At 53.3% G+C, this 13,279-nt stretch overlaps 1 protein-coding gene across 1 annotated transcript; it reads left to right on the plus strand.

The window, feature by feature from the left end:
• Positions 1–5,029: 5,029 nt before the first annotated feature.
• On the plus strand, positions 5,030–5,434 carry J7T55_005416 (uncharacterized protein; the record flags this gene model as incomplete). Its single annotated transcript, XM_053132909.1, has 2 exons — positions 5,030–5,266; positions 5,333–5,434. 2 exons carry the CDS (start codon positions 5,030–5,032, stop codon positions 5,432–5,434), a joined length of 339 nt encoding a protein of 112 aa, XP_052989036.1.
• Positions 5,435–13,279: the final 7,845 nt, after the last annotated feature.

Consider the following 13,279-nt stretch of genomic DNA (forward strand, 5'->3'; position numbering starts at 1 on the left):
ATTCGATGTATCTGGTAAGGCTACAGTGTACGAAGCCACATAATTTCATGGCAGGTTTGATGGCACAGTTGATGGCCTCTTACTGGCAAATACCGGACGAAGTCTAACGGTGAAGGAGACCATATTCACAGACCGCACTACACATGTTCAGAATACTGCCCCGATAGCATCGGAAGCGAAGGGGGAAAGCGGGAATCGGCGATTGACAATTTATCCTGGCGTATCAACCCATGGGCAAAGTGGTCTTGCTGAACTAGCAATGACATGGTCGGGGCCACATAATTGTTACACTCGAAGGCGTCAACCGATTGCCACCCTTGCAACTCCGAAACAGACTTGTGGGCGCCAACCATCCAGCTTTTCTCTGAAAGTCAAAATCCATGATTGGCTCCTCACGTGAGTCTCAAGCTGATACTGGTGCCTTACAAGTGAAAGCGAGATCAACCAGATAAGCTGCAAGTCCAGATGGAGGAACATGCTAAATGCTCGAAAAGAGACATGTAGTTGCTCTGAGCATCTTCAAGAGCCCGTGCCGAGATGATCAACACTTCGGAGTTTTAGTATTCCATTTTCATCTGTCAATATATGTGATTCAAATGAAAAAGTAGGGACACGACTGTGTACTATGTTCACACATTCGGGTGGTGAAGTTATATAATGTCGATCTCACAGGGCTTCCATAAGGTCACATAGGCTGGCAGTTTTCTGAACCGGAAAATGGAAAATCTTTTTCATTTCAAACAAATACGCATATTCATAGATTCAATATATTGAGAAGCATGATGATTTTCTCTTACGTTAGTGACTTTGCTGTGAAGCTTTGAGTCGCCGTTCGTCTCTGTTTGGCTTCCACCATACTTAGATAGAGACCGGCACAAGCGTTCCTGGATACAGATAGTCTCCTACAAGATACCGGTAAGATTGTTCTTCCGCTAGTAGTCATGACTCCGTACTATAGATCACCAGGTACACGCATGGATCTTTTCGAGCTTCACGTCTTCCCGAAGACTAATGACCTGTGGGGTACCCACAACGCTTTTTCGGGATACCGACTGTTGCTATTTCAGGATATGTGATAGAAGTCTAGTGGAGCAAAATCATTGTGATACTGTTATGGCCAAATTTCACCACGCTGAGCGACTCGTTCAAATCGAATGACACCAATGTCTGTGATGCCCATATCGTGGAAAGAATTATGAGATTATGGGTATAATACTTGAGTACGCTGACTTTGACATTGAGAGCCGTCAAGATTCTTTGTCTACTAGGCTAAGGCGAGTGGCATTGAAGATCCTTGTAGAGAAAATTACATCTGAAGTAACGAAGCCTAGGGCATATAGTGAGGGCTCTAGAGGAGGCCCACAAAGTGGTGATTTCCAAATGACAGTCTGGCTCTGATACGTGGGCAGTCAGGGAGGAAAACAAGATTGAGGCAAGGATATTTCGTATAGAAGGTGTAAGACGGAGATCTAGTCCCCTCCCCTAGATAAACGTATTCGGGCGAACTAGGTGGATAAGAGATGCGGTATATAAACAGAGCTTGCGTGATCCAGCATCGTGCAGTTCAATCCAAACACAACGGGTCTTGGTGCTGACTCAACGCACTTCAAGTCTGACTATCAAGTATTTCAGCCTAGGTATAGATGCCAAAAACAGCATAAAAAACGAAGATAAAACTAGTTTTGGTAGATCGCGTAATCGAAGCCCAATATGCGCACTCACGTGCGGTGAATGAGATGCTTGATGGTGTTTTTATGTTGAACTTAAAGCAAGGTATATTTGCGCAGATAGTTACATGTATATCCCTGGAGTCTAGCAAAGAGGGCCCATTCATTATTTAGAGCTATCCGATGGCCCTTCGTCCAAACAAGATCTGCTTCACAGACCAGCTCCCAAAGATTCTCCAGTCGAGGGAACAACAATGGAAGCGAGGCAAAACCGAAAGAAATAGACTGTGCAGCTTCAGAGAAGATACCCAGCAGAAATTCGTGGTTTGAGCACCTCTAAAGGTGGTCGAAGGTCCTTAGTTGCCCTGTGCGAAACTGAGCTGAAATCCCAGGCTCTCTTGGAGACCATGATTGACCGATAATTACCAACTTCTACGAAATGAGGACCTCACAGTCATTGATCAGTATGCAGTTCTACGTAATGACTACCTGGCACGTTGTCACTATCACCACAGCAGGGCTTCGTCCGGATACGTGTGGACAGCTCCACTGAAGCTCACTGGGCGCTTAACTGCAGCAGGACCATGGAGTGCCTGCTCGTTTGCTTGCCATCCCACAGAGATGGCTTGCTACACGCCTTTTTGGATATGAATTGGGCCGTTAGCCTGCAGCCTATACCTTGTGAATCGAGCTGCCGAGCTGGAACAGGACAGGATCAGTGTCGATGTGATCCGATGCACACACATTTGATGAGTCACTGAGGCGTGTGACTGCATGTGTGATTCAACGGCTTTATTGGACGGTTGAAAGTATGACAACGTGAGGGATGGGAGGAACGTGGGGAATTGTCTTCGGATAAGCGAACAGCAAATTACTCCATGGCACGCCGCTAGAAAGGAGGGTGTAGAACACGAGTCATCCGTTCTTGTCATGCCATAGAAAGAGTTAGTTTCGATATGGTTCGGCGCGCCGTTGAGCGTCGAGATAGGCTAGGCAAGCTGTGTCCAAATCAGAATGAAGTGGTGTGAGCAAGGAGCTGAGGGTGGGCGGTGTGGTTGTTGGTGATTATGGTGCATAGGGGACGAAGAAGGACAATGCGTCAAATGTAATCTACTCAATTTACTAGGTGATATAGCCCGGTGGGAAGTACCTACCTCAGAACCATCTTCGTGGGTAATTTTCTCAACATGTCAGACCAACAGGTGCGATGACGGAGAACGGTGATGGTCACGATCCTTTCAAAGTTTCTCGGGACCCGTGGAGCCATCCACGCCGTTCATCTCCTTCCTATTCTTGACAAATCACTCCTGTGATGAGACCACATTAGTTGCTTCCTATGTCAGGCTCGTGTCGGTCACCAACGGATGTCGAAGTTACCTCCATTTAATCATGCATCGTGTGACTGCACTGAGTCGGTGAAACAGCCCACCACTGAGGCTCCGAGAAGAGCTCTACTATGAGCGCACGAGGCAATCCCTACAGCTCACGGGATGATGGACCGTCGTGATATCAGCGTTGGGGACAGTGAACCTTTTAGGGTACTGCTGGGGCATTCATAGATGAGGCCAATCTGATGAGCCGCCCAATGATCCGACAAGTCTGCGCTCGCGGAATAGTGATCGCACCGCGCCACAGGAGTGCCTTGACACATCTCGAAAGAGAACGTTCATCGAATGCCCGAGGGCTTTCTCTTCAATTGCTGTGTTGTTGTTGGTCGTGGGCAGTTTCGAGCTCTCGTCCCCTTTTAATTGCAGCCTCGCTCTCATAGCGAATTGAATGCTACATGGCGAGAGGCAAGGACTGAAACAGTGATGATCTGTTGGCTGTCGATTGGTATTTGCAAAATTACGTATGGACATATGGCTGTTGCGCACCTCAGGTTGCTCTTGGGTCCCCATGTGGAACTGTATGCCAGGATGTGAAGTTGATTGTATGTACCATAGCAAGTACCTGACGTCTCAGAGGCGATGTACCGTCACATCCAGAGCGTCTGTTGCCAACCTCGTCAGACCTTTACACGCCGCCTGCAGAGACTTGAACCAGGTAGCCTGTCAGATGAGGGAGTTCTGGGTGCGCAATCTGCCAATCCAATGAGCCGCCAATGCAATGCTGCCATGCACCGCGCTTCTTGCCTGGGTGGGTGGAGTCAAGTGGGTGGTGGTTACGACTCATTGTCCAGGGCGATCCTTACGATATATTGAGGCCAGGTCACAGTGCTGACAGTGAGCCCAGAGGGAACCAGGGAGGTCTCCCCTGCTGGGGTAGCATCGCCCTCGCTAGTGAGCGTTCAGCATGCATTAAGTTTGGTTGACGTCGCCTGTGAGGATCTAGGCGCGATTGTCGGGATTCAGTGCAGCAAGGCAGGAAACTATCCAATCGGGCTCTCATGGCGATCTTTGTTTAGCCGCCGTTGGTTATGCCTGTGGGTCCTGCAACCTGGCTGTATGAGGCAAAACGTACTCTGACCAAGATCTTCAGCTCTTCCCCCCCTTCTTCTTCCATAATTGCATATGCATAGGATGGGTGTACTGCGACGTGTAGCGGATAGAGAATTTCAGCTTGTGAATAACACTCTCGGGAAGTGGCAAGTGTGAAAATCACAGCGCAATCGGCTTGTTTGAATTTCAGTAGTGTGCCATACCTTTGCGCTAGATTGGGTGCCTAGCGTGACCGTCGACAGGACCTGTAGCGTCAGGTAGGGCATACCGAAGCTGCGTCTATACCCAGAGCGTGCTTGTGCTCGTGGTTGATGCACATTGGCGGGCACGGGCACAGGCAAGGGTCGATAGTCGTATAATCATGCGAATCGAGCGCTGGTATCGGTGAAACCGAGTAGGTCAAGCGGCGCAGCGGGAGTGTAATGTACGCATACACTCGCTTTCTTGATCGGACAGTACGGAGGGCCATTGTGGTTAGATCTAATTGGACCATAGATGGAAAAGCTGGGGTCTCGCACGCTTGGCGATTTGTCTCCGAGGTTGGTGTTGTCGGCAAGTAGATACCGGTCTGTCAAACGTGTGAGTTGTGGGTAGTCCGGAGCAGCAGAGTTACCGCATCAGGAAGGTAAACATGGATCCACGTCTCATTGTGTGCCGGTCTGATGCCCAAGTGCTCCCACGGTCCGCGATGTTGGCTTGCTTAGTCAAGGCAGTCGGCTTCAAAGGGCTCCAGAGTCGGCGTGTTCGCATGCTGGACGTGGTGACCGAACCTTGAGTGGCAGGCGAAATTAGAGAACGAGGGCTGAACGGCCCGGGGGCGGAAAGGCGGGGGAGCCAGCAACCCTGCTATTCATTTCCCAGACTAAGAAGGAATCGCGACAGAGCGTTGCTCATCCTCGTCTTGCCTATTCATGTCCACACAGCATGTACCTACGACATGGGATTTCTGCTGGTACCACGGCTGATCCTTGGTGTCAAGTCATAGCCGGCGATATCGTCGACTATGGAGTGGCGTTCGGAAAGAAGATTCGGTCTGTTTCCCTGATCCTGGTCAACGGAACTACGCCGCACGCCGGCCCCAATGCGGAGCCAGCCACGGTCGCCAACAAGCACCTAGGTTCACAAAGACCGAGCCAATTGCTTGCTAGCCATGGTGGCTGCGTATGTGCCGACGAGGACGCAACGGCCAGGACACAGACAGGGACAAGAGGTGGAACATGAGGAAAGGAATGGGCTGGAATGGTCTGTCCCCCGTCCGCCTGCCTGAGCGTCGGGCAGGACGAGGCTGCTGCTGTGCGTGGTCTCTCCGGCGACGCAACACAAGGTTGAGCGCATACATACGAGGTGTTGGGTCTGACAGCAACGGCTTTGGTGAGACGCCTCTCGAGGAAATTTGGGCAGGTTGCCGAAGGCGTAAGCAAGATGCTGCCATGCAGTGCTGGCTATCTAGGTAGCGGGCCGTGAGACAGTGCTGTCTGTGTACCTAGGCAGAGCAGGGCCGCGGACAAGGCAAAGGGCGGGCCGCGACAGCGCCTTACCGCAGAGGGGTGAAGCCACCCATGCTGTTTTAGCGACGTGTTGGAGCGGAGCGGCGCGGAGCGGCGCGTCTGTGATTTGTAGGTGCCGTGCCACTGCGGCCACTTTGCCCGCTTGCCATTGTGAGGGCGTGCGAGTCTGCTCTGCTTGTTGCTGTTGGTCCGTCTCGCTGTGGGCTGGTTGTTGGCAACGACGACGGATGGCTTTTTCCAGCCCACAGTCGACCGCGATGCGGCTCTGGATGGGCCCTGTGCATTCATCCTGCGCTTGGCCTAGGCAAGGAAGGCAGGCCGATCAAGCGCAGCAAGAGTTGCGTGCGCTAGATCCTTCGGTGCGGAAGATTCTGGGGCGCACATCATCACATGATGGGTGCGTCATGCAAGAGCCTGAGGGCTGCATTGCTTCAATTTCGACGACCGACGAGGAGCAGAGAGCATCGGCTCATGTCTCATGGCTGAGCATGGAGTGTGAGAGTGTGAGACGCAAAGAAGCAAAACACACAATGCTCGGCACCTCTCATCCATCGTCATGGCTGAGGTGGAAAGAGATTTGAAGCGGAGGAGGAGACGGCCAATGGTGATGGTGATGAGAAGCAGATGGGGTAGGGAGCAGGCACAAGGTTGCAGTAGGCATGTATCCACATCTCGCATGTGCATGTGCATGTACGTACCTGATGGAGAAGCCTTGCATCCTTGCATCCTTGCATCCACGTATAAAAGTACCTAGGTACCTAGGTAGCTCTGCTGTGGTATGGAAGCGCCACACTACGACGTGCACCAGCGCCCAACAGCCGGGACAGGGGAAGCTCACTCCACTTGACCACTGGACTAGCCCTACGCCAACAGGGGGCCTGGGGGTCCAAGAAGGGCAGATTTTAGACGACGTGCCCAGGCTTGCCACCGCAAGGAGGCGGACGACCCCAGCCCACCACATCCTCGACAAGCACAGGCACAGGCACAGGCACAGGCTGCATGCAATGCTTCCAACGGCCACCACCAGCTTATTGTGCGACCGTTACACAGCCTCTGCTTTGACAGGCAGGTTCTCAAATCGTAATCTGGCCACGTGCATGCCACAGACGACGGCTGGACCCGTGAGACGATGGATGCGTGTGTAGTGCAGTGCAGTGCAGTGCAGTGCTACTGACACGAGCACAGCCAGTTGCGCCCTTCACGACCTCTCGTGTGTCGGTCCTGTCTGCATGATGATGCATGCAAGTGTCTTGTTGGCCCATCAATTCTCGCCATGCCGTCGAAAGATCCAGCGGGCCGTGGTGGTGGTGTTGCTTGAAACGACGTTCCCAGTGCGGCAATAAAACTTTTGTAGCTGCTCGCCTTGGGTGGCCTACATCCCACCAACTCCCCCTCCACCCCACCAAACCCTGCCTTTTCCTCCTTAGCTGGTATTAGTGGTGGCTTTTCTGCTCATCATGTACTGTGCCTAGACACATCTCCCTACCTCCCAGGCTGGTCGTGTGCACCTGCACCCAGATAAACGGGGTTGAAACATACATTGTCCTCTAGACAGGTGCTTTAGGGAGGCGGACAATACGACCTGCAACTGACCAGGCCAAGTACGTTCGCTCGTTGGAGGGCAGCAGACGTCCAAAGTTTAGTCTTCAAACGCACATCCATGCGCAATACAAAACAACCCTCACTTGATTCTAATTCGTCGCTAAGCGCGACCCAGTTGGTCCGCCCTGACCAGCCGTCCACTCGTTCAACCGTCCAACCGTCCAACCGTCCAGGGTCGTCCAACGTCCCCTTTCAGCCTCACCTGGCCAGTCATCACAGCCACCACCCAAGCCCCTGAGCATGGCAGCAGAAGCCTCAAACCTACCGTCTTGAACGATGTTGCCCCAGGCAGTTGATTGGCGCGCACTCCGTGAGTGCTAGACAGACGAGATGACTCCCCAAGGCAGCAATCAGACACTTGACCCAGCATGGAAATTTAGTGTAGAGAAGAAATGTTGTGCATTGAGCAACTATCTAGGTAGACGTCGTGGTGGTGTTGGTGTGTGTGTGTGTGTTTGTGTGTTTGTGTGTTCTCTATCGTGCCGACATGCCGTACAACCTAGGAAGACCCATCGCCAAATAGCAAAACAACGCAGCCGCAGCACGGTGTCATGGAATATCATCAGTCCTCAGCCAAAATCCTCAAAAATCCTCAAAAGCTGTCCAGGGCAAGTCATCCGTCGCAATATCTAGTGCCTCGCCTTGATTTTTTTGCGCACGAAGCCTCTCGCGGTGGAGTCAGCATGCTGTCATGCGTTACGAAGGCAAAGACATCCGGCAGAATCCCTTCATCACTGCATCCTGCCAAGAAAAACAAAAAAATCCCAGATATGGAAGTGAGAAAGAAGGGAAGAAGGGAAGAAGAAGAAAAAAGAAAAGAAGTAAGAATGAAGAAACATGGAGATTCGCCACATCCACCCAAACATCGATCGTGAAATCGGAATAGCTTCTGAAACCCGAATCAAGATGAAATGGACGATTGCTCGTCGTGCTCGTCGTCTATCAGCCCCCCCCCCGGTAAGATATGGTTGCTATCGACTTAACGGTCAGACTTGACTCCGGAACAGATATTCGACAGGACCAGAGAAACAGCACGTACTTACAAAGAACGGATGTTTCTTGTCGGAATTACTGTGGCAAGAGTGGCCGTCAAGGGCAATGAGAACGATCCGGGCACTGAGTGTTGTGGGTTATGTCGGTGATCTCACACTGGCTCGTAGGGCAGCGTCCGCTGCAGAGGCTAGTGTGTACCGCATAGCGATACTCGGTCACATTTCCGCAAAGGAAATGGTGGCGCTCAAGTCGGCACATGATGGCTTATGACTGATGAGTAATAGCCTTGGGAATCGGTTCGAGTTTGTGACGCTCCAACGGCGTGGACGGCGTGTTGGGGAGCACGTAAAATTGTCGGGCAACCAGAGACTGACAAGATAGAATCTTGTGAAGGGTAGGCAAGAAAGTGAATGGTTTCCTTCAGAGAACCTTATAGATTTGGCTTAGATCGGCTCAGCTAAGGTCAGCGCACTCGTGAGGGTTGCGAAGATCGAAGGCGGCGGTATAGTACGCGGGTGCTGTTTATGGGATGATGGTGATGTGTGAATGAGGATGGAGATGATGATGGTGATGGTGATGGCCAATTTGAAGATCTGAACAGGAGGAACTGTCCTATGCCTTTATATGCCCGCCAAACCATGGGAAGAAGCAGAATTTGAGCCTCTGTTCAGTGTATGTGCAGTGGTGAAGTGGAGCAGACAAAGTCGAGCTGTTGGTGTCCATGCCATGCTGCTCAGCAGCTCAACCGAAGCAATACACAGAAGGCAGAGATGTCTGCTATAGGTGCCGATGACTCTGTTTCTTTGCCGTTGGTTGTTAGCGTCTTCGGCTTGGTACGTCATGCGGTTGAAGGAGCGACCGGAGTGGCTGCATAGCGATGGGCTTTCTGGAGACTCTCAGGAGAGTTGGTGGGAACGGCATGGACAGGCAGAGGGCGGCGGAGTACTTGACCAGTACCTGGTGGTCTAAAGACTGTACCCGAACCAAGAAATGAGATGTACGGGCCGTGGTGGCAGAGTACAACTTTTGGAAGGGGGGGGGGAGGAACGTGTTGGGTCGCTCAGATAATAACCCACGTCCATCCCATCGACTTGCCGGGATGTTTAAGGCAGTGCGGGTCACTACTAGTGGATCTGCTCAATTTCCTAAACGGAATCAACAACACGGGATCTCTTCACTGCTTGACATGAAGCTGTGTGCTTGCAATTTCACTGCTCTCTGCCAGCTCCGCTAATTGTGGCCGATGTGCATACCCACAAAGTGTCAGTGGACGCGGACAGGGATCCAGCCTGTAAGAAAAGAAGGGCGCCGGAGCCGACGTGACAAATACAACAGGCCACAGCATAGACAAGTACACGGCCGCCGCGGTTGGGCAACACTCTACATTGGCCTTCTTGATGAGCGGCATCATCTAATGGTGTCGTGGACGTGGTGCATCCATTTCCAAATGTGGTCAGGAAAGGGACTGGCCACCAACAGGGCATGCGGATTCGATTGAGGCCGCATCGAGAGTATTTGATTTCACTCCAGAGTGCACCGCAAATTCGACCGAGTGTAGAGAGGGCACACGGGGACCGCAAGACCCATCGCGTTCGTCACTCAGATTCCGTATGCGCTGCGGCAAGAGAGCTCTTGACCCTGCAGAGATTCCAGGCTGTCATATCAGTCTTCGGCCTGCAATTAGCAGTATCATCATCAGGGTGGGGCGACAATCAGATACTGGGACCTTACGCCAAAGGCGTCAAAACGAGTAGACTACCGACATCTACCTCAAGGAAAGGGTGCGTGGATTTGTAGAAAGCGTCGACACCAGGCTTTAGTCAATTCGACCTTGTCGTCCCTCCTCCCCCTGGTTAGTGTCAGTATGGTGTTATTCTGCAAGCCTCAGCCGAGAGAACACCACCTGGCTTGGACTCTTAGGACTGCGTTGCTCGATGACCAATGGCCGAACCATGGCAGCCAGGAAACCAGAAACGACAATGCCGACAACATGAAGAGCTTGATATCAGACGTAACGACTGTCACGTCGCAGTTTCTCCTTGGCCAGGCACGGCAATGCTGTCTTGCATGGTCGTGCGCGTCGCCCATGTTGAGGCTCCTGGGGGTTGATCATAGTCTCTCGTAGGGAGGCAGGTGTGCCTATGCCCTCATTGGTTGCAGACCGACATCTTTGTGCAAGACGACGAGGGCCCAAAACAGGCATTGAGGATGGTCGAGAACTAACTAATAAGGAAGGCTTTTACTCTTTGGTCGGATAGGTTTGACTGCGGTATGCGAGACGAGTGTACATGTGCGGGCAGTGGCAGGAGGTCGAACACGGCATCATTGACGCCTGGGCATTGCGCTCTGGCTCTGGCAAGGAGCCTCAAATGGACGTGCGCACCTTGCTCTGGGTAGCGGGAAGCAGGACGGGTTTGTGCAGGTCCGCTGTGTTTCCAGCCCGTGCTGCCGTCGCCGCCTCTACTCAATGTAGCAGCGGTGCAGGTTTCACGCCCCACGCCGTCCCGTTCATCCTGTGCCACGCAGCATGGTGGCCGTCGTGCTCACCACCTGTCAGCGCGTAGACCCGGGCCCACAATTAGGGGCAGATCGGTTGGCAAAGTGGCGGCCGAGAAGCATAGCTACGTCCATCAGAGCGAGGCCAGGGAAAGGTCGCGGAAATGCATAAGATGTCAGGGGGGCGGGCGGCCGGGTCGTGTCGCACAGTACGGTACGAAGGGCACCCAGACAACTCAGCGCCTGTTAAAGCAAGGGGCCAATCCACACAGCTACATCGGAATCGAAGAGCAGCAAGCCGGAATGAGAGGGAAGAAGATCGGGTCCGATGTCGAGTGGTGGGTGGAAAAAGAGGCAGAAAGGAGTGAGAGCGAGACGACGTTGTGCTATGCTTGGTTGTCTTGTGAGGACGTCGCCTGCTAGCCTGTGTACCACGGTACAGTAGCATCGGGACGGCGCTTATGGCTAGACCAGCGCACGGACGCACGGACGGACGCAACGGCTGAGGGGCACCGGGTTGATGAGGTAGAGTGGGCCAGGTCTGCCGCGGATGCACAACAGGTAGGCACTGGCAGGTAGAGTAGGTACCTTGCCTCGGGAACGTGCCTCCCTGCCTCCCTGCCTGCCAGGTGACGCTGCCATCACCGCTAGCTGCCTGGGCGAGGCCTGTTGAGAAATGGCACTGCGCAGTACAATACTTGGTTCAGTGCTGTGCTCCGTGCTGGACTGGAGCAGGGGGGGCATGAGCCCGGGCCACCTGGTAGACGACGAAGAAACGGATGGGGAAAGACAAGAGAGATTGAAGTGGTAGGGAGCACAGTCGTCACATCTTTGTCCTCGATGCCGACAAGAGTGGCGTCACAAGTTAAGGACAAGGACGAGGACGAGGACGAGCATGAAGATCAGAGATCAAAAGTGAAAGACGGCAAGCAGAGCATAGCATAGCATAGCAGGGGCAGAGGCAGAGGCAGAGGCAGAGGTCAAGGCCAAGTGCAGCCGATGGGGACCAGCAGCCGCCAGTTGATGTGGGATCAAATGATGCTGGAATGAAGCCTCCCTACCTAGGTACTCCAGATGGCCATGTTCGCTTCACCTGGCCCGTATTTCTGTGTCCCCGCCAGCAGCTCATGTCCATCTCCATCTCACCTTCCCGTTTCACTCCTTGTGCGCTTTTTGGCGCGTCAAAGAAAGACCGCGTCTTGTTGCTGGAGCCGTGTTTGGTCATGGGCCAGTCTGCTTTATTTTACGGGGCCGCCACAACATCGAATCCAGGTCGAATCCAAGTCGAACCCAAGTCTAATCCGAACGGCTGGCCCCTGCTGCGTCCGTGCCAATGCAATGCTCATGCTCATGCTCATGCTCATGCTCATGCTCATGCCCCCTTCCTGACAATAAGCTGACCTGCCCAACAAAGTGGCATTAGAGTGCCTAGGTAATTATGTACTTACCTACCTACCTGGGAGGCAGGGAAGTGTATGAGATCAGGGACTGCAGGTGCGCAGGTACGGCCGCTTCCCGTAGACGGGAGACTGGACAAAAGTCTGTGCACCGTCCTGCACCGTCCTGCACCGTCCTGCACCGTCTGCTTGTGTTGATAACGTGCTAACAAAGTCTCGTATGTTTGTGCTGTGCACCTAGGCATGCTGGCTGAGCAGGTACTTTAAGTCGAGGTGGGCAGAAAGACAGGCAGGTAGGCAGGCAGGCAGGCAGAAAAGGCAGGCACAGCAGCACGGTCCAAGTAATCACGGGTCGCGGCGGGATGGCAGGACGGATGGGTCACTCACTGCTGTCCAGCACAGTACAGTATCTTGTAGCTGCTGTGGCTTTCTTGACCATGATCCATGGGCCATGGTCCATGATCCATGTTCCATGATCCATCAGGAACCTATGGCCCGTCCACCGTTTCCCCGTCCTCCTCGCACTCCTCGCTCCCGCCCATGTACCCATGTCTTGTCGAGCCGACTCCACCTCCAAGGACTTCCATCCACCACCCCCATGGCGTTCTGGCTTCTTTCTCATCTTGCCAGAAACCAGGCCTCCTTGCCCAGATGTGCCCCTTGCGATCCATTTGCTGCAAGCTTCCCCACGCCGTCTAGCTACATTGGGGGCCGTTTTTTGAGACACAGCACGCAAATCACGCGACTCCTCCATAGCAGGGTACTGTTTGCACCCTTGACTTCATCTCTCGCTCATCTCATCTCTCCTCATCTCGTCTCCTACCCGGCAAGGTTGCCCTGTGCTCGCGGATATCCTTCCCCTTCCCCGGCAGCTCCAGGCACGATATGTGTGTACTGTACATACCTACCTACCTGCCTGCACACATCGCACTGCATCCATCACCTTCCACACTCGGCTCGATGCTCTGCTCTGTTCCTGTCTCACTCAGGGCTCGATATCTCATCTCCCTCGTCCTGGGCCCACAGCGCCTTGCCCGCTCGCATCTGCCCACACAATTATGAGATGGGGAATTCTCACACACGGCCGTGCCATGGCCGTGCCATGGCCATGGCCGTCTCCCCTCTGCTCCCCATACCCACAGCTCCACGATCCAGCCATGTCTTGGAGATGGCCACGT

This window comes from Diaporthe amygdali (genome assembly GCF_026229845.1).
Source record: "Diaporthe amygdali strain CAA958 chromosome Unknown NODE_34_length_500367_cov_65_467389, whole genome shotgun sequence".
Taxonomy (NCBI): Eukaryota; Fungi; Ascomycota; class Sordariomycetes; order Diaporthales; family Diaporthaceae; genus Diaporthe; species Diaporthe amygdali.